A 27,188-nucleotide genomic window follows, 5' to 3' on the forward strand; every position below is an offset into this window, starting at 1 on the left:
TGAAAACACCATCACCTAAGGCCCAACAACTTGACGGAGCCTCATGCTGTAGACCACGAGAACGTGGAAGACATCATTAATGAGGGACACTGCTCACGGAACGTGCATCACAAGAGTAAAACCACGGAGCGAATTTTTGTGAGTGCAAGAAAAGCACATGCTTTGTGTAAGACTCATTCTTTATTTAGAGCTGCTATTTTACTGGCAAATTACAAGGATTTTCTCTGTTGGCTTGTGTCTGTGTGTAATGAACAGTGGAGAGAAGAGAGAGAAATGAGGGGACTCTAAATGAGTAAAAGAATATTAAGCTTTCCCCTGTCTTCTTAAAGAAAAAAAATTGAATCCATGAACAGACATTAAAATTCTGCCCTAGGTGCTAGTTTACTAGCTAGAATTTGTGTTCTTCCTGGCCATCTCAGGATTTAAATAATTTTATGTGACAGAGCTGATGTGTTGATCAATAAAAAGATAGCAATCGTTTACATTGAGAGTTTAGTACAACTTTAAGAATCCGCATTAAGCAAGCTGAGTGTTTGTAATAGAATCAATGCAGAACCACCTTACTTAGTGAAGTGCATAAATGAAGTGGGACTGAATTTTTAACACCAATGATTATGGATTAAAGAAAAATCAAATCAATTGAAAGAATTGGCTTTGGAAATCACACAATGACAGTATTTTTGAGCATATAATACCATGCAAAATCCAGGAAAGCAAACAGATGTTCCCTTCCAATTCCCTCCTTCTTCTAGTATTTATCTTATCATTTGGGAAAAGCCTTCTTGTATTGCAGTTTGATTACATGTGCATTTTGCAAATTTCCAGATGTGTTCAAATGTTTTAATCTACATTATGGCTTTATATTTTAGGTCCCCATGATTCCCTAATCAGAGTTCTTATTTCTCTAAACATTAAATGAAATTGAAAATTTTCATATACCTCATTTAGTTTGAGAGTATTATGGACATTTTTTCCAAACTAGTCTTTCTAGATATATTGGTCTTGCATCTACTCAATAGATAATCAGTCCCATTATGTTGTGCTGTAATACCAAAACCCTTGAAAAGAACATTCACTTTTCTGCTAAAAAAACCCCACAAAAAAACCAAAACTAAAACTAAAAACCAAAAAAAACCCAAACCCAACAACAACAACAAAACACAACTTTTTAATAGGTGGGGTCAAGACAATTTCCATTCGCAAATGTGTGCCGATAATATTTACCCATTTAAGATAAGTATCCTTCCAGTTAAGGTGATATCTGTAGTGGGTTTGCCTGTAATGTTTATGAAGAGTGTCCCATAAGAACTGATCTTGATTCTCGAGCAGATTTACATGATGAGCATAGATAGTACATTTATGAATTTCAAGATGCTAATATTGCGGAAGAAGGTATAAGAAAGACAATGAAAAGCAATCTTGGAAAATTCAAGGAATGTTCAGCCAATAACAAGATGATATTTAATCAAAGCGGAGTGATGGTGAGCTTGGAAATAAGGCATCATGATAGTTGTGAAGGATGGTGTGCTAACATAAACTGAAATGTTAGAGTTAGAGACTGGCCTTCAAGAAATGATGTGAAACGTGGTAAAGCTGTGTATTTTGAACACTCTGACAAGCATCTGAACGTGTATTTTTTAAGAATAAAAAGCTTGAGGATATCTACAATTAACTACCTGGTAAGGCTTCAGTTTCCAAAAACAATGAGAAAGGTATAAAAGAAAGCAACACCATAATACCTTAGAAAGGCATGTTTAAGAAAATATGAATAGTAGTTTGGAATGCAAGAGGCACTTTAAAAACGTAAGGAAAGGAGAACCGGGGAGGGGGCTGGTATAGATGGTGCAAAGGAATATTATTTGAAAACTCAGACTTGGAAAGATCTATACAGAGACACGCATGAAAATCCAACTGGAAGTGTCTGAAGGAAAGAGGCGGTAAAAGCAGAAAATGAAAAGGAGTTCATGTGAGAATAGAGGAGAATAGGGAGTAACTGACTGTTTTGGAGAAATGGTTAGGATTTCAGATCCCTTCCATTTGGAGGCCTTGAAGGTGAGTGGCCTGTATGCTTTCATTTTTTCGTGATGCTCCTGCGGGAGGACACGGAATCCCATTCTAACAGCCCACATTGTGGAGTCTAGTCAACTCTTAAATTGGTCACAAGAAAATGATGCTCCCAAGGCCGTGGTCAGAGCATCAAGTTTCATTTAATGATACTTCAACTTTCTGGAGTGAAAAAAGTCTGCCCCATGGTCACAGATACACTCGGATCCTGACCAGTCATTTAATGAGCGTGTGTCTTGGGTCATTTGGATTAGGGCAACCTTGTGGCCCTGCACACACGTCAATCCAAAGGGCCTAGGTAGTGTCAGTGGCTACATTTTTCTAGCGGTAATAATATCTTAAATTTGGAATAGAGCTTTGGCGTATTTCATAGTGTTCCCACAGACTGCGCTGATGAATGGCAGTCTTAATCCCTGGCATGAAAATCCCTTACTACTATGTCAAGTCAACAGAGTGAACTAGAAATTGTCTCATAAAATTTTCTAGATTTTTCAAATAAAAATTTCTGTGATCCCACCCTAATCAGACTTTACTTTCAATGAATGCTGTTCTGTTTTTACTGCTAACTCTGTGAAATGAAACTTGTACATATCTTATCATGTACAAAGAAGTCCAACTGATTGTTCTACGATACCATATTGAAAACATGATCAAATAAAGCCAGGTTTCAAAAGGTTAATGAAATAAAATTCTACACAAGGAGTATGGACACAAACCCTATATAGCCTTAAATGGGAATGTAAATGTTTCTTCGGGGTACGCTATTCAAAATAATTGGTTATTTTGAAGGGAATCTATTCTGATAGTACAGAATGTCTAAATCCCCCTGAAACAAGTAGAAACTTCATTTATATAGATTAATGAGCTTATGACAAGTTCATACTCAAGAGTTATTCCGGCATTCCTTTGCTCCTTCATAGGAAGAATAAATTTATTTTATTCATTCACCGTAAAAGTTACACTTTGTAATTTCTTAGCTATATAAATCATTATGGAATAAGAAATGGGGCCTACATGTTGGTAATAAACTTAAATATGTTAGAATAAAGACTTCACAATGCTCTTTCCAATCATCTGTTTCTTTTTAAAGAAATAAATATACACCACATATTCAACAGAGAAATTAGCCAATTTCCCAAAAGTTAACTGACTTAAAACCCCAGGTAAACAAACAAGCAAAAAACCAAAAGTCCTTTTAAAGAACAGAGCTCAGGATAAAAATGCCATCTGCCCTTGGGTAACTAAACTGCAGCAAGCAATTACTTTTTAGAACTAAAGCCACCTCTCAACAGACTAAGGCTTTTGTTCCTTATCTTCAAAGAACAACCCACTTGCATCAGAATCAAACTCTGTACATAATACTTGATCACCTCACATCAAAGCACTTTCCCTTTCCTGAGTCAGTTCTTTTAATTAGAGCTAATAAAGATACGGGTTTACATGCTGACTGATGTTTGTAGCGAATCCCTAGAAAACACAGTCAAGAAATTCATCAATTTGGTGTTAGTGTCTATCTCTCTAGAGACAGCCCACCCCTCCTCTGCTCAGTACCTGACAGGCGCGCCTCGGCTGTGTGCTGGTTTCAGCATGACTGTCACCGTATTGTCCGTTTGATTCAAAGGGGTCTCGAGTTCATAAGCCGGCATGGAAGGTGCTGGGGGAAAAAAATGTGTGTGAGATGGGAAACTCATTATTTCTGGTCGATCTTTTCAGTTTTCTTCCTAGTTCTGTTTGCAAAGAACATTAAGAACATGGTGCACTTACACTGCAGCTATGAACCCACCATGGGCAGGCTCTGTATACATACCCTACACAGAATACCAGGAACCGCTGCTTAAACCAGTATATGTCGACTTCTTTGATCTTGAGTTTACATTGGGAGAGAGTATGAGGGGGCTTGTGAGATGTCAGTCACATTCTGTCTCTTGATCTGCATTCTTGCTAAGTGGCTGTAGGTTAGCTTGAGAACATACATCAAGCTGGGTACTTATAATTTGTGTACTTATCGGTAGGTATGCTTTTGTTGAAAAACAACTTTAAATGCATATTGAAGAAATCATCACTAGGATCATGAAACTGAACATTTTAACTCTCCCGGCAAAGTCAAGATGCAAGACTCTGTGTGTGCCACAGATCCATCCAGGGACCTGAAGAAAACTGTAGAAGCCAGAGCGGCTTGTTGAAATTAGTGACCACTAAGTGGGCTCTTGGGAGAGCAGGAAGGTGGAAAAGATATGGGAATTGGAGTAAGGAAGGCTTGGGTTTGACTTTCTGTTGCTTTGTTTTAATCAGCAAAAGAGCTTAGGCCCATGAATTATCTCTGGACCTTCAGTTTACTCTTCTTTCAAAATAGGAGAAATTACCCTCAAAGAGATAATCAAGACAGCCAGGCAAATATAATTCTACAAATGTTAGTTCTTTTCCCCCAACTCATGCGAATCCTATTTCCAAGTCCATTTCCTGGCATTCTTTGTTTTCTGGATTGTTCAGTCTTATCATGAGAAGATAATGATATTTGTTATTTTGTCATCGCAATGGACTACAGAGATGACTTCATGAAGCTGCGATGTGGGTGGGCACACGGGCTTTTTAAGACCCACAGGTGCAGGTGCCTGATGAGAACGCTAGTGATCATTTTTTTTTTTTACAAGTATAGTTTTTTAAATCTCTTACATATAAAAAGCTTTTATGTAAAAGACATGGGTTATATCTCATTTCCATTTATTGGATTTTCTCAGCATTAAAAATTAACTCCAATTCTATTAAAAATTAACTCTGATTCATAACACAGAATTACATTTTGTATAGAGAATAGTTCTTTATCTGAGGTCCATGAAAGTAGAAAATTGGGGCCCATAAACTGTAATTTTCTTTGAACTATAAAAATCAAATAGTTATTCTTGATGAGTCTGTGCAGGCTAACTAAAATGTCAACTGCCTTTGTTTTTGGATAGAACTGTATGAACTTGGTGAGCTAACAGTGGTCAGCCTCACATCAACCAGAATTTTTATGTAACAGAAATGGTAAAAATGAATTATTTTTTCTAAAAGAACATTCTCTTTAAGGTAATACTCTTTGAAATATGGTTTCCATAGGGGAAAATTACCAAAACAAAGGAGGCTTGGAGACACACATATTGGCACACATTTCCTCTTCAGTCTCCATCCTAAGTTCAAGCACCAGATTAGATCATCTTAATTACATCCAGGTATCAATGCACTTGATCAAGATCAGAGAGCGTGTGCACGGAAAATTACAACTAGATGCCAGATTTTCTGATTCCAAGTCTAGTGGTCTCTAGAGATGTGCAACCTATACTATTTTCCTAACCTCCCAAGGACGTCTTTCTCTTCTTCCAACTCTCCATATTGTTATTACCTAATGCTTCCTATGAAATATCAAGTGTATACTGAACTTTAAGTTGAGTTTGTGCTCATAAATAAAATCTTACATGATGAAAAATTTCCCTTAAGTTATAATTGCTTAAAAACAAAATTCCAAACCTCCCTCCCTCAAAAGCTAATTGAGTGCTTACAGTACTTTTTTTTTATTTTTTAGATTTTATTTATTTATTTGAGAGAGAAAGCACACAAGCAGGGGGAGGGGCAGAGGGAGAGGGTGTAGCAGACTTCCCACTGAGCAGGGAGCCCAACATTGGGCTCGATCCCAGGACCCTCGGATCATGACCTGAGCTGAAGGCAGATGCCTAACGCACTGAGCCACCCATGTACCCCTATAGTACTCTTGTTGTAAGCACCTCCCTGCCTCTGATTATAAGCAAAAAGTTTCCAAAAACTAGAAATGAGGGACAATAGATATGAAAATAAGGCTAAATATGATTTAGCTAACACTGATTGATTAAAAGAGTTATTTCCCTCACCTGCCTTCTGCTTATCTTCCCCCAACCAAAACAGGCAAGGCCAAAACTCAAATACTTCCCAAAAGGGGAAAAAAAAATGGAAAGAGGAAATGTCCATGGAATTTGTTTATTGCTGTTATATATCCCCATAGCAGATGGCAACTCCATTTCCTCTAGTCTGAAGCACAAAGACAGAATTTTCTGCACAGTCGCACATGCCCAGAAATACTTCTCAAATTATGTCTTTGGTTGGATAGCATAATTGAGTCTCTACCAGCAAAAAGCTGGAGGCTGTAAGTGCCTGGTACCACCCTTCTGTCATCGCAGAGGACATGCAACCACTAACGGGGAAGGTCCCAAGGAAGGCTGATCCTTCTGGAAGCAGACTCCATATAATGCTGTCTTTCTGCTGAGCACTCAGTTGTTCACGGCTCATTGCAGAGATCTTTTGCTGCTCTGGTAACTTGTACTGTGAAGGGGGTAGGAGCACACAGACCAGAACCCTCACTCATGCTCAGGTCCTCCAATGCAAAGTGACACAACATGGCTACTTCCTACCGCAGGGGATCCTGAATTATTAAGTATTTGCAGTATCTCATTCAATTCCATGAGTCTGATTTTCATACATGCCAAAGCATTAATCTGAATACAATGTGTCAGTCGGGGTGAGGTTTGTATCCTTGACAATGGGGATAAAAAAATACAAAAACACTACCTCTGATAAGAGACATAACTCACAAAGGTATAATACCTGATATTTTGGTGGTGAACTGATTCGTTGCTGGGGGTCCAAACCCCTTAGCTGTGCTAGCTCGAATGGTGAAGGAGTATGTGGTCCCGGGATACAGCCCAAAGAACAGAAAGTGGGTTTCATTCCCCAGTTTTGAAACTCTTCCACTTTGATTGGATAAGTCAATTTCAGGGTCAAAGGAACTGACTGCTTTGTAGGTGATCTGCAAGAGAATAAGAATGCAATAAAATATCTGGAGCAGATGTACTGGGATCACATCTTTATCCAATAAACCCCTGTGATGTATTCACTGTCAGATGCTTTACGATAAGCTCCTCTACTCACTTAGACTCTTCAAATCCTGGATCCGGTGAAGGGGTGCAGGAACTGAGCCAAAACTGCTATGAGTTATTACTTTTATAGACAGAGGAACTGAAAGCCAGGAGATTAGAACATAAAGGATGAGTTCAGGTTTAAGCTAATACCTTGAAGTTGTTTGCTTTCAAAATGTCACTTTGGAAAACCACATTACAGTTGGCTTAAAACAACATACAACTAGCTCAAACAGATAAGGACCGTCCAAGGTAAGGCCTCATCTCTCATCCAGGGGCCAGTTTTATTCTGCACTGAATAGGATTATTGTCTTTTGGAAACAAGAGCACTTTTAAATGTTTTCATTAATGTGGGCAAAGATATCTGCTCTCACAATAAATCCTAGACACTTGATGGTATGACCGTGGTGCTCGTGATGGGTCATATTCACTTCTTTTCTTCAGAGCAACGCTGTGAATAGAACTTCCTGTCATGATGGAAATGTTCTACTCTGCGCTCTCCACTATGGCAGCCACCAGCCACACGTGGCGACAGAGCACTTGAAATGGGGCTAGTGAGACTGAGGACCTGAGCATTTTATTTATTTTATTTTATTTTATTTTATTTTATTTTATTTTATTTTATTTTCATTAACAAAAATTTAAATGTAAATCACCGTGCATGACTAGGAGCTGCCATTTCAGGGAGTGCCACTCTAGAAGGCTCTCAATGTTTGCCACATAACAGGTGTTCAAAGCACATTGGACGCGTCTGGAATGTGTGAAAATAAATATACCATAGGTGTCTTGAAATTTGCCCTTTCAAATGATTTTTTAAAGAATTTCACCATAAGTAGTTCATCAACTATTCACGAACACGCATTTTAGTGGTGATTACTAACTTCTACTGGTTGTAATGACATAATTTTTAAATGTGGCATATTCAAAAGTTTTAAATTGCAAAACTGAGCACTTTTCTTGCTTTTAAATAGGTAAACTTACTTATAATTTATGTGCATGAACACTAACACTGTTATTATACGAAGTGATAATTGACATTCTTTCTTCTTATATTTATACCATGTCATTATAATTAGGGAGACCTCTCTGAAAGAATATTTAGATCGAATCATCTAAGCTTTGGCAAGAAAATGTTTGCTGTATGTGTTAATCACTACAGTGCATGCCACTCTCAGAGTCAGGCTGCATATCTGTTGTTAACCCTCTAGCCGATTTCCCTCACAAGGTTAGTCTTTGTCGAGAGACAAGACAGTGTCTCCCACCAGTTGCTCTGGTAGGGACCTGGGCATCGTCGCCACTATGTGCTTAGTTGCTTACTTAAGTCTTCGTTCTGACACGTCTAGAGAAAAGGGTGGTTCAGTAGATCTAAGCTGTGATGGCATATTTCCTCCCCAAAGTTTATTCATCCATCCATCCACCCATTCTAAACACATTCATTGCATGCCTCCAATGAACAAAGCGCTGTGCTCTGGGCTGGGATCTTACATGGTGGGTGAGACATGGTGTCTGTCCTGGAGGAGGTAACAGTCTGATGGAGAAGTAGAGATGCAATTCAACAGCTATGATACAGTCTAAGTAAATAAGGACAAGCACCACCCACCTGGGCTAGGTACAGCTCCTTGATCATTTCATTGCTTTCCTAAAAACTTGAATGGGACACAACTGTAGAGGAGATAAAGTCCGAACTCCCTACCTTTGGATTTAAGACCTGCCTATATCTTCTTCTCCAAACTTATCTCTCAGTACTTGACACAATGACATTATATCGCCTTCTGCCCTGGTCAGGGGATAAAGATCTGTGCTACAAACACTGGGCTTTTCTGACACTGCTGTGGCCCATAAACGTTCACCTTCCTGGAACGTGATAATGCTATCTGTGACCTGCTTTCTCTCCCCGCTCAAATTCATTCCTTCCATTCAAATATTGATGGAGTGAACATTGACACTGTGAGCGCCGTGGCCAGCAGGTGGACACAGGCCCTGCCCGCAGGTAGCTAGGAATCTGTACTGCTGGGAGAGATGCAGGAAGTAAATTAATAATTTTAAAACACTAAAATTCAGCAGGTGAAACAAACACGGTGCTAAGACAAAGGATATTGTGGGCAGGGAGGGACACAGGCTCAGCCACTAGGACAGGCTGCAGAAAGGGCCCCGGAAGGGATGACAGTTAATTTGAGAAGACTTGAACTTCGTGAGACAGCCAGTCATGCCAGAAGTTTGGGAAAGAACAGCATGAACCAAGGCTGTGAAGCAGGAGCGTTCTGCACGTGGTTAGTGGACAGAAAGAAGGTCTGTGTGACTGTGGCCCAGCAAGCCAGGTGAGTGTGGGCTCTTGACCAGGGGCTGGGGGGTGGGTGAGGGCCATACCATGCAGTGCTCTGTACCCTAAGATAAGAAGGAGGGATGCATACAAGTGGGAGCCGTGGAACATTTTTAAGTATAAAACCAAATGATCTAACTTCCTTTATGAAAAGCCCACATTAGCTGCTGGGGAAGAAGGGGTTTGCTGGACAGAGGCAGTAAGGGGAGGCAGGGAGGCTGCCAGGAACTACCACAGAGACCACGGGGGAGCCTTCAGCACCTCTGACAGTGCCGTGTTTGGGACTAAGGTGAGCACGGTGAAGAGAGCAGTAAATGAAAAGAACTGGCATATTTGAGAGTCAAAATGGACAGAAATCAGGGATCGACTGAATGTGGGGGGAAAGTGGAGGAATCAAGGATAGGTTCCATATTTGGGGCTTCAGCAAAAGATGGCCCCGCTTACTGAAATGGAACGAATGAGGGGAAATGAACTGTTGGCTTGAGGACATAGCGTGCATGGTATCAAGCTGGGATTTGAGAGGTCTGGTCCAGAGAGATGTGGGGGTGATCGGCATTGCAGTATTATGGTTTAGGAATGGATGAGGTCACTGGGGAAAGGATCTGGGAGAGAACACTGACATTTAATATAATCAGTGGTGGTGGAGGAGAAACTAACAAATGAGCCAGAAAAGCCAATAGAGAGAGCTGTCATGGAAATCAAAAGAAAAAAAAAAAAAAAAGAAAGAAAAGGAAAAAAAGTGCCTGAAGAAGGAAATGCTTTCAAAGTTGCCGGGAGTTCGGGTGAGACTGGAACAAAACGTGTCCGCCCGCCCATGTCTGAAGCCAGAGTTCCCATTTTACTTCTCTGTAAAGCTTCCAAATGTGGTCTAACAATCCCTGGATCCGCTGAATGCCTGATGTTGTGACTGCGTTCATACAGTTCATTAGGCGACACATCACGGAGTGCTGTAAAAGCTCTTGCTAGGTTTAAACCATGGTTTAAATATGCCAAAGGAAGTGGACCTTTTCACATGATTGTAACTTCTTTCTGAGGAGTGACTGAGGTCTTACTCTTCTTTCTGGTCCCACGGTGATCAGAACACATTTGGCACTCGGTATGTATTTTCCTCAAAAGGCTCCCGGGGAGAAGAGGTGTGCTCACGTGCATGCTCACGTTACGGCTAGAGGGATGCTGCTGCACTCGCAGTGACTATAGAGCAGAAAGCAAACGCCTGAGCAAAGGACCTGTTGCTCCACGGGGGCAGAGGGGCTGGCAGTCACCTACTGCCATGGTCGTGCAGGACAAGCTAGACGGGGGCTCCGTCACGGGTCTTTCAGTCGCGGCCCTTTGAGAATTTGCTAAGATTAATAGATCCCCTCTCCCCAACCCATAAAAATGCACATACACACTAGAGCATGCATTCTTAAAAATTATGGATCCTCTCCCTCACTATTTTTTAAAGATTTTATTTATTTATTTGAGAGAGAGAGTGTGAGAGTGAGTGGAGGGGAAGGGGCTGACGGAGAGAGAGAATCACAAGCAGACTCCATACTGAGCATGAAGCCTGACTTGGGGCTCGATCTCACAACCCTGAGATCATGACCTGAGTCACACCAAGATTCAGATGCTCAACTGACTGAGCCACCCAGGGGCCCCTCCTTTCCCTCACTCCTAACAAATCCCTAACAAGCAAGTATGTTGTATAGATGCAGACACAAAATGTCAGAAAGGTCATCGATCCCGCAAAGCCATCCAGAGCCCTGGGAGTTTGAATGCCAGGAATAAAAAGCCCGGGTCCTCGGGAACAGGAGGGATGCACTCTAGAATCCACTGCTTGTGGGAGAGCGGGCGCTCCGCCTACTTGCCCCGGACTAGTCTTTCTACAGGACCCCAATAAACACCTCTACGCTCACACCCAAATGACCATGACCTTTTGGCATTTATTTTCTGATTTCTTCATTTCATGCATGTTTATTAAGAGCCTATTAAGTGCCAGGCTGTAGTAAAGCAGCAGGAAACTCCCAGAAGGAAAGTTTGGGACTGCTTCCACGCTTACACTGGATCTCTGGCTGAGGGCCAGAGCAATTTTAATGTAGCGTTCATGAAGAACACTGACGGGCTCAGTCCTTAAGTGTCTGCTTTCAGCTCAGGTCATGATCTCAGGGTCCTGGGATCGAGACCCGCATTGGGCTCCCTGCTCAGTGCGGAGTCCACTTCTCCCTCTCCCTCTGCCCCTCCTCACTCCTCAGTTGTGCTCTGTCCCTCTCTCTCAAATAAATAAATAAAATCTTTAAAAAAAGAAACGAACACTGACGTTCCACGTTGGGCTAATGCAGTTTTATGGGATGCTCCACGTCAAAAGCGAACTGACATGCAAACGACATCGGTGGGGGTTACATTTAGGTGAGATGGTCAACTGCTGCTTATATTGTATGATTTTTGATTCATATGTAGTTGCCTGAAATTTTCTAAAATCACCTTCCCCTCCTCTACTTACAGTCTCAAGTTCTGGACTAAAAGATTCATAGAGAACTAAAAGAGAATAACATGCAATCTTTGGCCAGGAGGGGATTAAAAATCTTTCAGGGAGTGTGAGTTGATTGGGATTTCAGTCAGTGTTAAATACAGTCCTTTAATGGAGAGCCAAGGAATGGGAGGAAGAAATAATGAAATCTGATTTTGGGGGAGGAAAGAACCTAGGATACTTCAGAGAGAAGTACAATATTTGGATGAAAAACTGAAGGAGACGCAGAAGTCCCACAGAAGGAGAGAGGAGGGGAGAGCATCAGGAGGAAAGAAGGAAATAAGCAAAAGCAGGTGGTGTGATAGTTCAGAAGGTTTTCAGAGAAAAGAAAATTCCATATACGTAGCTCATTGAATTCCAGGAGAAAAATAATGGGAGATGCAGTGATAAATGTGAATTGCAACTGGATCATGGCAGGCCTTGAATACTGAAATGAAACTCCTTGACGTGGCCCTTAAATTCTACCTCTTTCTACACTCTTACCTATCTCAGTCAGTAGTGATTAGTTGAGCCCAGTTATCCAGGCCCAGGATCTTGAGGTGTCTTCAACTCTTGAATACCCTCATCAGCTGACAAATCCAGACCACTCTACTTTGCTACATGCCCACACAATACTGCACTCTATACTCCTCACACGTTAAAGTGATTTGCTTTTGGTACTTATTTCATTCTCTCTATTGTTAGTTGCTTTTAGAACTGTTACTTCTAGTAGAGAAGGCACAGTATCTTTTACACCTCTGTCTTCTCCCAGTCCCTTTACACACACACACACATACACACACACACACACTCATATTCTCTCTTTCTCTCTCTCTCTCTATATATACATATATATGGAGATATATATATATATTATATATATANTATATATATATATATATATATAGTTTTTACTTAAATTCCAGTTAGTGAACATAACAGTGTAATATGAGTTTCAGGTGTACAATTGAGTGATTCAACACTTCCATACATCACCCAGTGTTCATGATGACAGTGCACTCTTTAATTCCCATCAGCTATTTAACCATCCCCCTACCCACCTCCCTTCTGGTAACCATCAGCTTGTTCTCTATAGTTAAGAGTCTCTTTTTTGGTTTGCCTCTTTCTATGTTTATATATATATTTTTTCCTTTTTTTTTCTTTTTGTTCCCAAAGCTTGTTGATGGGTTACTCTCATGACCAGGAGCCTGGAGTTTACTTACTAGGCGATCAAGAGCCATACAAAGTCAGTGAGGTACAATGAAAATACTTGGACCATGTATATCCCTCTGTATTTGATAAACTTCTAGAAACAGACTTGATACGCAATGCTTAAATTTTGATAGGTTCCCCCAAATTGCCTATGTAAGAGATGCAAAATGTATGTTCCCATCAATAGCCTATGCACACGTGCATTTCCCCACATCACTGTTTAACACTTGATATGATACAAACTTAACTTTTTGTAGCACTTGCTTTATTTCATTTTTGAATCATTAGTAAGGTAGGATAGGTATCTTTTCATGTGCTTAAATGCTACTTGGATTTTTTTTTCTATGAGTTGCCTCTTCTTATTCTTTGTCCAGTTAGATTTCTAATGGAATGTTTTGTCCATTTCTTAGCAATCTGTATCAAGTCTGTTTACAGTGGCCAAAAGCCCATCCACTATTATTAATTTTGAAAATAATTTCCTCAAGTCTTCTGTCTGTATTTAGGCTTTTCTAGTGCTATCTTTTGTTGTTCAGAAGTTTAAACTCTTATATAAGTAAATCTGTCAATCTTTTAGTAAGATACATTACAGAAATATCTTCCTTATTTTTCATATAGTGTTCTGGTAGTTAAACTTTTGTGTTTAGAATGTGAATCCATTTGGTATTTTTTTTTCTTGTATGATGTGAGGTAGGTGTCATATATGGCATATTATTCTTGTAAAAATGCTGGGTTTGCCAATATTTATTAAATTTCATTGATCTCTATTCATAAATGAACTTGTACTATAATTTCTACCTTGTAAAATTTTGGAAGGGCATACAACCAGTTGTTACCTCTGAAAAATGAAATTGGGAAGCAAGGATATTATTTTGACTACTTCTGTACTTAAAACATTCTTTCAGAGAGCACTGTTACATTTCTAATTCAATAAAATAAAAATTTTGATCGCTTTTGAGGAATGCTGTATCTATCAGTCTAGGTTTTAGGCCAATGACTCTGATGAAAATAAAGGGCTGACGGAGAGGTAAGGGACAGGAAGGGCTAGAGCCTGAACAAAGGTGGGGAGAACAGAAAGAAAAGGCTAGTTCAAGAAGGCTGAAGATGGTGGTTACGGGAATGAAAAGCAGAGGCAAAGACTGACACCAGGAGAATGCTTTAATGCTGCCCACTGCCATGACTCCTGGCAGAAAACGATGATGTCAGCATTGTCCAGTCACTGACGGTGTGGTTATTTCCTAAGACGTAAAGAGAACCTGAAAATACCCAAAGCCATAGCACATTCATTTACAACATCTACAGCATTCAACCTGTTTCCTCTTCTCTCCTGCAAAAACTATGACAATTTATCTCACCTTCCAGTTTTTATCTATAGTCAAATGTGTTTCTATGCTAGAACATACTGTCCGTAAGATTCCTGCTTTTTTTGAGGGGGTAACTATTCTATTTCCTTAGCATGACGTCAGTACCCAGAGACTGTGGTCCTCTGGAGTGGACCGAGTCTGGTTCAACATCGGTCCTTGGCTCTAGGAGGAAGCTGTGCCTATCACTGACTCTGGCACAGGCTGGACATGGCATACCGTGCATCATAGCTGAAGAAGAGCTCCCTCTGAGACCTATTTAGAGAACAGAAATCCCCCGTCCTACTTCTGGAAAATACGGGGGAAAGAGAGAGAAAGATTTGGTGGCCAAAAAACTTGTATTTAATCACTGAAGCCTGATGCACACATTTGACATTTTCCCTTTGGTACCTAGAAAAATAAACCAACCTATTCCACTTACCTAGATCTGATTTTTAAAACCCTGATTTACCACATATTCAGGTATCCCCATTATAACAACATTTAGATCAGTGTTCAACAGGGAGACCCTGGCCACTGAATTCAGAGAGATTAATGGATTCTTCTTTTGAATTATAATTCCTATTGTTTTCATGCTAAAGTTACTTATTACACAAAGGCGTATATTCAATGGCATCAAGAAGAATGAAACTGGCTATTATTTTCTGTCTGTCTAGATATCAACATGTGGATTTTAGGACAGATGGACTTATTTCTTGGAACTTAACATTGGTTCAAAGGCTGTTATCTTTTCTAGTAAAATATTCTTAGGTAGGCATCTTTAAAACTGAGCCCAGAAAATGGTCTTGGGATCAACAATATTAACTACAAAATTCTGATCACTGAGAAAAAATTTCAACTTGTTTGATTATAACACTTAGCTCTCTAAAAGCTGAGCCACAGATTTTCATAACACCGAATTCTTTCACAATGAAGCAGCCCAATGAACAGCATCAATAACTTAACATGAAAATCAACTTTTTCTTTTATCTTTTCTCTTACTTTGTTTAGCTTTCAATTAAAAACATTATTTTTTGCATTTCAATACCAACTTTCAAAAGGTGAAAGGAAACATAAATGTGAGACTCCTGGGGTCAGAGAGGGGGTTTACCAGTGATTACTGTCTGACAGCTAATCTGCTCAGGCTTCTGTCAGCAGTTCTGAGAGGTACTCAAGCAGAGGTTCCACAGGAGAAATTGCCATGATTTTTAGCAACCTAACAACATGTAATTTCATTAAATTTGCATTCAAATAAATGCTTGCTTAAAAAAAATGCACCTGCTTGTTTCTATGACAATAGGCACAGCGAAATGATGCTCATACAGATGTGATGATGACTGTCACCCCCGTTACTGCTGTTATTTTTTTCCTTGAACAATTCATCAAATTCTTCTCTGCTCTCTATCATTCAACCATTTGATATGCCTCAGTACACAAAACTATGTCAAGGAAGTCTAAAGAATGTTTTGCTAATACTAAGAAACCAAAAGACATTATTCTATTGTTACCCCTGAGACAATGTCTATTGACTTTGCTAACTGGATAATCAGCATTCTTCTATAATTCAGTAGGAAAATATTTTATAGCTAGCAAGAATAGGATCATGTGGTTGCCTCCTAATCAATGTACACTTCAAAATACTTACTGCTTTTAATATAGGTGATTTTTTTAATACTATGTTGTGTCCTTACATATAATATATATTCCAGAAACATCCAAATCACTATATATATACATCCTGAAATGATACATAATTGAAAAACTCAGTTTTGTTTTGTTTTGTTTTGTTTTTTTTGCTTCTATGCAGTAACCATTGTAACTATCAAAGGCATTAAACTTCTTAAAAGACATAATGCCGTATGCATTTTTAAATACTAGGCAGTTTAGGTATCATAGAAATTACAATGAAAAATTAAATTACTAACGAATGTATATACTACCTCATATAAAGTGATGACACCATATGTTTGAATTGGTTCTCGCCATTGAAGAAATATCTTCTCTTCAAAAGTACTTCCTTGGATGGATTCAGTAGGAACAGCACCTGGCACTAGAAGGGGGGAAAAATCAATAAATGTTTGAGAGCTCTGCCCCCAAATCAGATTTTTCTACACGTTAGGTTTTTCACTCTCATTTGAAACGTAAGATTTAATAGTCCATAGATACACTCAGTATTCTTTTAAAAATCTGAAATTTAAAACCATTTTGGCTACACTGTCCTTATAAAGAAAATAATCTCATCACTTTCTTCTTTAAAGTTTGAATCAATTAGACGAAGCTCAGTAATCACTTTTAAAATGAACTTCCACATTCTTCAGAAATAAAGATATAGAGCAATAGGAATTCCCACACATTGCTTGTGGGAGCAGAAATCGGTACAGCCACTTAGGAAAATAATTTGATAGTACTTAGTAAAGTTAAAGAGGCATGTATCATATGATCCAATAATCCTACCTCCAGAGATATTTCCTAGTAATATTCTTGTATGTATGTACAGGAGACATGTAGTAAGACATCAACATAGTATTTTTTAATAAAAATAATAATTTGGGGACAAACTGAATGGTTTAATAAATTGTTATAGTCACACAATATAACACAAAATGACAGCTATATATATAATCATGGATGAATTTTATATTTAAAATTTTATGTTTTTATATATTTTATACTTATAATGTTAAGTGACAAAATTTTGTGAAAGAAAAATAGATATGAACTATTGTACTGATATTTAATATATCTGTTAAAATACACACAAATAGATGTTCTAAAAAGATGTGATGTAGATAAAATGATATGTAATAATAAATAATTTAAAAATTATCTTATTTATTAATAATACAAAAGACTTTGGGAATTTTTATGCCATTTTTTAAAAAACTGAAATACGTAACACCTTTTGACTAGTTTTCAAATAAATCTAACTGACATAAGGGAAGGTGGAAATTTACCTGCCAATTTCTATAAAATAACATTTAATGTTATTTTTAAAATACTGTTTATCTCGTGTTCACTTAAATTCAGTTTTTGCATATACACTATATCATACATAAATTAGTGTATTAGTGTGTCTATTCCTTTTAAAACTAGTATATCTGTAGTATTTATACATATATTTGAAGGTACAGGATCAAATTTTTTGGTGACAGTGTGAGTAATCAAAAAGTGGTTAGAGAGGACTCACACTTCTCAAAACTTACTACAAAGCTATAGCATCAAGACAGTGTGGTAGTGACATAAAGATAAACATACAGATTAGTGGAGCAGAATTGAGGATACAATATACATTTGCAGTCAACTGATTTTCATTAAGGGTGACAGGAAAATTTAATGGGGAGATGATAATCTTTTCAACAAATGGTGCGGGGACAACTAGATATCCACATGTGAAAAAATGAAGTTGGATTCTTACCTCACACCATATATAAAGCTTATATCAAAATTGATTTAAGAGCTAAATGTAAGAGCTAAAACTACAAAACTCTTAGAATAAAACATAAGTGGGAATCTTCATGACTTTGGATCAGACAATAGTTTCTTGGACATGACACCAAAGCCAAAGCAACAACAACAACAAAAAATACAGATAAACTGTACATCATCAAAATGAAAAGCTCTGTGCTTCAAAGGGCACTATCAAGAAAGTGAAAAGATGACACACAGAATAGGAGAAAAGTTTTGCAAACCATATATCTCACAAGAGACTTATATCTTAAATACATAAGGAACTACTAAAACCCAATAAGAAAACAAATAATCCAATTAAATGGGCAAAAGGTCTGTATAAAGTTCTCCAAAAAAGATAAACAAATGTCCAATAAGCACATGAAAGGGTGCTAAACATCACCACCTAGCAGGAAAATGCAAATCAAAACCACTAGGAGATAGCAAGTCACACCACTAAAATGGCCATAGTCTGAAGGCAGATAAGTATCAGTGAGAACGTGGAGAAATTGAAACGCTCATACACTGTTGGAGGAAATATAAAAATCCTACAGCTCCTTTGAAAACCATCTAGCAGCTCTTCAAATAGATACACATTGATAAATTTACCATGTGAATTCCAGTCCTAGGTACATGCCTAAGAGAACTGAAAACATACACTACTCAAAAAATTCTACACAAATATTAACATAAAATTATATACGAATATTAATATATTAATATTAATAGCATTTTCATAATAACCTGATGTCAGAGTGACATCTTTGCAGAATGAGCTGCACTGGAGGAAAAGTCACTAGTCCTAGAGAATGAGCCAGGAATACAGAAAATCTTGAAAGTCAAGATTTAAATTAAGTCATTGAAAGCTCTGTGGAGAGAGTGACACGATGCAGATGTATTTTATTGTATTGCTAAATGCTGTTTAAATTCATGTATAACTAAATTACAGTGTTTAATAGTTTTAGGTGAACAATACAATGATTCAACAATTCTATATACATTTCTCAGTGCTCATCAGTGTAAGTGTACTTTTAATCCCTCTTACCTATTTCACGCATTCCCCCACCCAGCTCCCCTCTGGCAACCACAGTTCTCTGAATTTAAGAGTCTGTTTTATGGTTTGTCCCTTTTTTTCTTCCTTTGTTCATTTGTTTTGTTTCTTAAGTTCCACATATGAATGATATCATATGGTATTTGTTCTTCTCTAACTTATTTCACTTCGCATTACACCCTCTACACCCATCTATGCCTTGTGGCAAGATTTCATTCTATTTTACAGCCGAGGAATATTCCATATATTATGGAATTATGTCCATCTATATGTGGACACTTGCGTTGTTTCCATATCTCGATTATTGTAAATAATGCTGCAATAAAAATAGGGGTGCATATATCTTTTTGAATTAGTGGCTTCATTTTTGGGGGGCAAATCTTATGGTAATTCTATTTTTAATGTCTTGAGGAACCTCCATACTGTTTTCCACAGTGGCTGCACCAATTTACGTTCCCACCAACAGTGCATGAGGGTTCCTTTTTCTCTACATTCTTGCCAACACTTGGTATTTCTTGTGTTTTTGATTTTAGCCATTCTGACAGGTGTGAGGGGATATCTCATCGTAGTTTTAATTTGCCTTTCCCCTGATGAGTGATGCTGAGCATCTTTTCATGTGTCTGTTGGCCATCTGTACGTCTTCTTGGGAAAAATGTCTATTCAGGTATTTTGCCCATTTTTTAATTGGATTATTTGTCTTCTTGGTACTGAACTGCACAATTTCTTTATATATTTTGAATATTAAACCCTTATCAGAAATATCATTTGCAAATATCTTCTCCCATTCAGTAGATTGCCTTTTTTTAAATTGTTTCCTTTATTGTGCAGAAGCTTTTTATTTTTATGTAGTCCAAAAGTTTAATTTTGCTTTTATTTCCCTTGCCAGAGGAGACATACATAGAAAAATGTTTCTATAACTTGAATAAATAAAATAAGAAATGAAGGAGGAGAAATAACAAGCGACACCACAGAGATGCAACTGTATTTTAAAGATTAGTTTTGTGGGTGAGTAGGCAACATTAGAATGTGGTAAAGCTGGCGCCACCAATTAAGGTTAGAAATTTCTGCATGAAATAATGAAGATTTGGATATAGATAGTGGAAATTGAGAGAAAAGCACACTCTAATATTTTGGGAGCAGAAACAGCAGGAGTCAGAACCAAAATAAAAAGGGATAAAGAAAGGGGGGGTAATCAGAAGGGGAATGAAGCATGAGAGACTATGGACTCTGGGAAACAAACTGAGGGCTTCAGAGGGGAGGGGAGTGGGGGACTGGGATAGGCTGGTGATGGGTAGTAAGGAGGGCACGTATTGCATGGTGCACTGGGTGTTATACGCAACTAATGAATCATGGAACTTTACATCAGAAACCAGGGATGTACTGTATGATGACTAACATAACATAATATAATAAAAAAATCATTATTAAAAAAAAAAGGAACCAAAATAGGCAGAGATATGTGGGGGGGAGAGTTAGAGGTGACCCACTGACAATGGTGGCAGTTTCTTTTCACTTTTCGGAGAGATGGGGAGGAACCAGAAGAAATAGAGACAGGGCTTCTCATCTCAGCCTGATTGGGTGACCTGCAGCAAACTAATATTCCTTATAAAAATAACTGCAATAAGACAACCATTTGAGAACAACCAGCACAGGGAGGACTTGTAGGGCTACAGAAAACAGAAGAAAAATTTGTGGGGTGAGCTCCTCCTTTACCCTGGCTGTTCCCATGTTTTCCTTCCAAAGCAATATGCATGGTGTTGTATAGGTGATAAACACTCAAAAATACTTCATCAGCTCTTTAAACGGTACAATGAAGTGTTGTTGTAAACATTTAATGCATGTTATAATCAATAATCAAGGATCATGGCATAATCAGCTGCATAAGAAAAAAAAAGTGTTAACATCTCTTTTTCCCCAGAATTTAGTAAGTGTATTCATTTGAGGGGCTTCTCAAGTTCTTTGCCACTTATTCTGATGCCTGGCAAATAAATTGTAGGTCAAATATACGACACACTGCCACTGCATTTTATGTTCCATATGTACGTGTTATTGTATGTGGGCGTCCCCTGTATAATCAACATAAAAAGCTCATTTATACCTATGCTATGGGATTCAATGTATAATTTTACTATTTTAAATTATTTCAGAGGTTTATTGCAATTGTGTATTAGCTTTTTTTGATGAGCTGCTGGTGACACACATTGCCTATTTGTTAAGTCCTTGTTTATGGAGGTAATATCCAATTACAATATTGTTCCTATGGGAAAGTATGATCTATTACATGACCACCAACCTAATGAGGTAATTTTTCAGCACTGTGCTGAAAAGTAAGGGTAGCCTCTATTTTGTGCTGAATTTTTATCTGAACTATGAAGTATGCTTCAGAATACCATTTCAATATATTTAAATAAGCATTTCATACAAATAATACCCAAGCAGCAACTCTTAAGTCCAACATGAGAATAAAACTTGAATGGAAGAACTATTTAGAGCAATACAGAATAACTATCTATAGAAAGGTGACTCTATGACTCATAAGGAATTAAATTTCTACATCTTTATTCCTTTACCTTTTTAAATCCATGCTTAAGTTCCCAGAAGCACATTTATATTACTCAACAGAGTAACTAGTTCCTTCATTTTCATTATAGAGACCTCAATTTAAAAGAAATAAAAGCTGCTTTTCTGATGCATATATATTTCATACAAGCACATCATTTAAAAGTACTTACAATCTTCATCTGTCTGTACTATGAGTTCTTGACTTTCCTTCCGTCCCTCAGGATTCATGAGGATGAGTTTCACGCTGACATTGGTATACGGTGAAAGGTTAGTGATTGTATGCTGAGGGTGTGAATTATCTGTGTCCCAGCTTACTTCTTCTCGCACTTGCTCCTGTCCTCCGACTTGGTAACAGTAGTGGACTGTGAGATTATAACTATGGCAGCGAGTTACGTTATACCCAAATGGCTCCCAGCGGATAGTGATTTGTCGAGATTTGACTTCTACCACTTCCAGTTTTCTTGGGCCACGCATGGGATCTAATATCGAAAAGGAAAGGAGGAACAAGAAAACATAAGAGAAATGAATTATAAGAGTTCTGGTGAATCCCAGGTGTCACAGATAGTCCTCCTTGTCCCCAGGATCTGGTCTTCTCTGCTTCCAAGATAATTAAATCCCTAAATCTTAGCTGGGCATAACACCACCCAGAATCAAGACTAGAATTTTTGGTGTCTTCTGCAGTGAGATATGGCCATATGTCTAAGTTCTGGTGAATGGATACAAGATGAAATCAAGAACAGATTCTGAGAGGTATCCTTAAAAAGAAGGGCTCACCATCTTTTTTCCTTCTTCCTATCCATTAGGTGGATTTAGGATATGAGGTTTTTTGCTCATGTAGCCATGATGGACCATGAAGCACTTAAACATGAACATTCAAAGCAATGATGAAGAAGGAGCCACATTGAGAAACCACCTTACACCAGTTAGAATGGCAAAAATTGATAAGGCAAGAAACAACAAATGTTGGAGAGGATGTGGAGTAAGGGGATGCCTCTTACACTGTTGGTGGGAATGCAAGTTGGTACAGCCACTTTGGAAAACAGTGAGGAGGTCCTTTAAAAAGTTAAAAATAGAGCTACCCTATGATCCAGCAATTGCACTACTGGGTATTTACCCCAAATATACAGATGTAGTGAAGAGAAGGGCCATATGCACCCCAATGTTCATAGCAGCATTGTCCACAATCGCTAAATCGTGGAAGGAGCCGAGATGCCCTTCAACAGATGATTGGATTAAGAAGATGTGGTCCATATATACAATGGAATATTACTCAGCCATCAGAAAGAACGATTACACAACATTTGCAACAACATGGACGGCACTGGAGGAGATAATGCTAAGTGAAATAAGTCAAGCAGAGAAAGACAATTATCATATGGTTTCACTCATTTATGGAACCTAAGAAATAGCAGGAAGATCGGTAGGAGAAGGAAGGGAAGAATGAAGCGGGGGGTAAACAGAAGGGAGAATGAACCACGAGAGACTATGGACTCTGGGAAACAAACTGAGGGCTTCAGAGGGGAGGGGGGTGAGGGACTGAGATAGGCCGGTGATGGGTAGTAAGGAGGGCACATATTGCATGGTGCACTGGGTGTTATACACAAATAATGAATGCAACACTACATCAAAAACAAGGATATACTGTATGGTGACTAACATAATAAAAATTATTAAAAAAAAAAAAGGAGCCAGAGTTCCTGATAATCCCTGAGTTATCGTACTATCCCCGAACTGTCTACTTCCAAAATTTTCATAGAGAGAAATACAGTGCTTTTATTTAAGGCTATTTTCCCCTGAGGCTCTGGTACATGAAACCAATCTTAATGCTCATTGATAAATATATTTTATCTTTTTAAATTAATTTATAATTATGTAATTGGCAAACATAAGAGAAAAAGCTTGAGAATTCAGCATGAAATAATATAACGATTACAGAATATAAACTTCTGAGCAGGACTCCAGGCCTTCTGTGACTTTTGATTTGTATAGAATTTCATGCAATTACTGCTCTTTCCTATCCCTGACAATGTCTTAGTATTATTCTTGAGCCCAAGCTCCAGATACAGAGTTTCAAGCTTAGAAATCGAAATGACACGCAGGGAACATAAGCATTTTAAATAGTTTAAAAGAAAGAATGTATACACAGACAGCTTAAATGTCTTTATGAAATAATGAAAATACAATAATACTAAATACATAATATTTACTGAGCACTTACTATGTGCTACACAGTTTTCTAAGAAGTTTACCTTTCATGGGTTTGGGGAGAATCTAATCTTAAATGTTCTGTTTTGGAATATCCATAAATATACTTTCTCTATATATTCTGATTTTTTGTTTTCCTTAATTGTGGTCATCAGACATGAATGTAAGGAGATCTACAATTGGTAAGGGAAAGTCAGCATGAAAATTTGAGAAATAATAGCTACCATTTGCTGTATGTGCACTTATTATGTGTAACTTGCTTTATATGTAGTCTCTATTCCTCAAAACAATCCTGTGAACCAAGTGCCATTCTTCTCAATACATAGATGAAAAAAATTGCAGCAAAGGTTGGTTCAAGAAGTTGGTTCAAGGTTTGATGGTGGCTGTGAATTCATACCTGTCTGACAATGAGACATGCTGCTTTAACTTTACTGCAGAGTCTCTACCAAAGTAAAGAAAATCAGATAAGAAGAAATTATAATGTTCTATATACCCCAAACTCCATCTAAAACATGACCAAAGAATGTAAAATATAATACATATCGCATGTATTTAATCGTGGAACACAAGTGCTGTAAAGACTCTTTCTTCTTCTCTAATACTACAGAAGAGAGCTCTATGCCATGCTCCCAGCTCAGCTTTAGCAGATAACTCTCCCTATACTTTGTGGCTACTGGAACTTTGTCTGGACTGTTACTGAAGTTCAGGTCTTGATTTCTATTTGTGTTTCCCATTCCTTATTTGCTCCATCATTTAGGATCTATTCCCTTTCCTGTGACCTCCAACAAATAGAAACATTTCAACTGAAATAATGCTTTGATTTTATATATGTAAGATGGGATTTATCTGCCAGATCTCTGCTCGAACCATAAAATGAGGTTAATAATGACCATTCATGCTACCCTTTCCTGTAATAACTCTAGGAACCAAAGACGAGTAAGATAAAAACTCCCCCAGGGAATCTTTAGTGGTGTTGCCCATGGAATGTTCCATACTACTAAATCATTTTTTTAAATATTTAAATTACTAGTGTTGGGGGAAATATCATAAGTTATTTAGAAATAACTTGAAGGTTTTTTTCAAGTCTAGTGACTTCTTACAATGTAAAGGAAATGTCTAATTGTATATAATCCTTCATTAGTTGAATGTTTACAGAAACTTTTAATAAGCTCCAGATCTCTTATAAACAGATTAACATGCATCTCTTTGCTACTTTCCTTATTAATCACCGGTATCCGTTGGAAGTGTTCCAAAGCATTTTCCCAAGGTTTTCATCAATTTTATTTACTAATAAAATGACTAAATGTTTCAGATATTAGTTTAAACAATGCTGTTCTACCTTAATTTCCATAGAAAACTACTTTCTGCTGCATAAATAAGCCTGCATCAATTCAGCACTTCTTAGTCAAGAAAATACACACATGAATGAAGTTCCAGGATTAAAAAAACAAGAATTCTGTCTGTTTACTGCTCAAGTTTTCTTGAAATGCATGCTAGCTTCCTCTCTGTTAATACCTCTAAAAATTCCATCACGGTAAAATTGTTTCAAACTTTACATAAATTTGCCAAGTAAAATAGCTAAGTATTGCACAAACAACCATTATCTATGACCAAGTTTCCAGAGTCCCTACTGTCAGAGTGGTAGTTAGCAGACTAGAGAGACAGAGGCTGTATGAGGTCTAAATCTTCGATGAAAAGAGGCTTGTGCTCACTGGCTTGCATCTTCAATGAGATTCTGGCTAACCAAAACAAAATATGTTACAGAAGCTGTTATAAACAGAGTAACTTTATTCATGTTCTTCACAGGCCTTTGTCTGGGGTATAGTGCTGTTGTGTCTCCTACTATGTCCATACCAGAACGGCAGGGTCAAATCATATCAACAGGGGGCAGGGATGAATGTCAATTGGAGTGTCATTCTATCCCAGTTATTCTATGACTTCTTCTATTGCCCGAAAGCTTAAGAGAGTAGCTGAATCAATACTATGACACAGACAACACAGTCCACCTGAGATGGAGAGCTGTCATTTCTCTTGCCAGGCCAGGAGGGAAGAGCTAGTTAAGCTTGATGGGAAAATGACGTCTGAAACATAAATGAATTCCATGCACTGCCACGTACCTGTCATAACATCCTCTTTTGAGGGTAGTGTTGATAGGCTAAGTCCAATGACTCAGGGAATCTGAAAATCCTTTCAACTCATCCCAAGCAAATGGCCTGATTTCATTGCTTTTTTTTTCCCTTTTCTTCTGCTATTCTGCAAATTGAGCTCTGATTCAGAAATGGTTTATAATGGTTACATCTTAAGTTAGTGTTTTATAGTCTCTTTATCTTCAATGTTTCTGGTGGAACCATTTCTATTAGCGTGCCGCTAAGTGTGAATGAGGCATTCCATAGGGACATTTACTCTAGTGAGTTATACTGATGATCGCTGCAGACTTTGAAGGGCATTGTTGTAGAAATATATCACACTGTAGGCAATAAATGGCAACTTCATAACCAGAAATGTGTAATTTCAGAGGGCTAATTGCAACTCATACTGCATTTCTAGGAGCAGAATATGAGCACTGCCAAAAACACTTGGAATATATTACTACCATTACATGCACACAAAATAAATCTCTTAGGGTTAGATAACAGGGCAATTAATTATATTCACAGGACCACTCGTTGTCGGGTATTTGCCTCCTTCTCGGAATCCTAGAGATGCTACTGAGGATGTGAGTTGCTTCCAAGGCCGTTTTCTTCACACTCATCCCCTCGGCCCTCACTGGAATGGGTCTCACGACAGGCCCCACTGGCATGAATCATGAGGCCGGCCGGCCCAGTCTGGGCCCACTGACTCATGATAAGAGACTAGAACGGCCTCCCCGAGGAGCGCAATTGGCTGTCACGCCTAAAGCTTAGTCTGGGAGTTCTTACCGCTTCCTGGGCTGGTGGCAGCATTTTTCATTCTGTTCTCTTTCTGCCAGTTCCAGCCAGGCTTCCCGCAGAGAAGTCTGACAGTCGTGGGCCTGACCTGAGGGACCAGCAGGCCCGGTTCTAGCCTCCGGCACTTTGGCATCCTATTTAATCAGTGATCCTGGCTGCTTCTACACTCAGTCCTGTTTTCCTATGAGTGAGGGCAGAAACTGACTGGTCAGATCAATTTCCAAGGCAGGTTCAATTCACAGCTCATTTCTCTGGAACTCAGCTCTTTACTTCTATTACCACTACAGTGCTTTTTCAGAAACTCAATTTCAGAACCTGTGAGAGATATTTGGGCATAATTTTAGGATCCCGCATTGATCATCAAAAACACAGATTACAGCCAGTGCTCCTGCTAACAGGTTTCTCTTTCCTTCCTCTTCATGAACTATCCAGAGGTCTATTACAATAAAAGGAATAACAACCAGAATGGCCAGGTGGGCCCCCTTTGGCCCCTTCAGCTACTCTATTTCTGTTTCATCAGTCACACAAAAGGAGACAAAATAATATCGCAACAGCTTTCTTTACTCCTCAGTTAAATCAGAGCAAATACCTGATTAGTTAATATTATGTTGGCCTACCCAATCATTCACTATTCCTAAGCAGTAAGGATTCCAGGC

The 27,188-nt window shown here is 38.3% G+C and overlaps 1 protein-coding gene across 6 annotated transcripts in view; it reads right to left on the bottom strand.

Moving 5' to 3' along the window:
- The window catches only part of PTPRM (protein tyrosine phosphatase receptor type M), a 784,719-nt gene that overhangs the window by 272,129 nt on the left and 485,402 nt on the right, over positions 1-27,188 (bottom strand). For all 6 annotated transcript variants that reach the window (XM_019797919.2, XM_011222861.3, XM_034642281.1 and 3 more), the window contains exons 8-11: positions 21,571-21,879; positions 16,281-16,390; positions 6,676-6,877; positions 3,616-3,718 (exon numbers count right to left, since the gene is read on the bottom strand). In XM_019797919.2, the coding sequence (XP_019653478.1) occupies positions 3,616-3,718; positions 6,676-6,877; positions 16,281-16,390; positions 21,571-21,879 (724 nt within the window). The remainder of the gene's footprint in view (positions 1-3,615; positions 3,719-6,675; positions 6,878-16,280; positions 16,391-21,570; positions 21,880-27,188) is intronic.

Source organism: Ailuropoda melanoleuca, chromosome 14, assembly GCF_002007445.2.
Source record: "Ailuropoda melanoleuca isolate Jingjing chromosome 14, ASM200744v2, whole genome shotgun sequence".
NCBI lineage: Eukaryota > Metazoa > Chordata > Mammalia > Carnivora > Ursidae > Ailuropoda > Ailuropoda melanoleuca.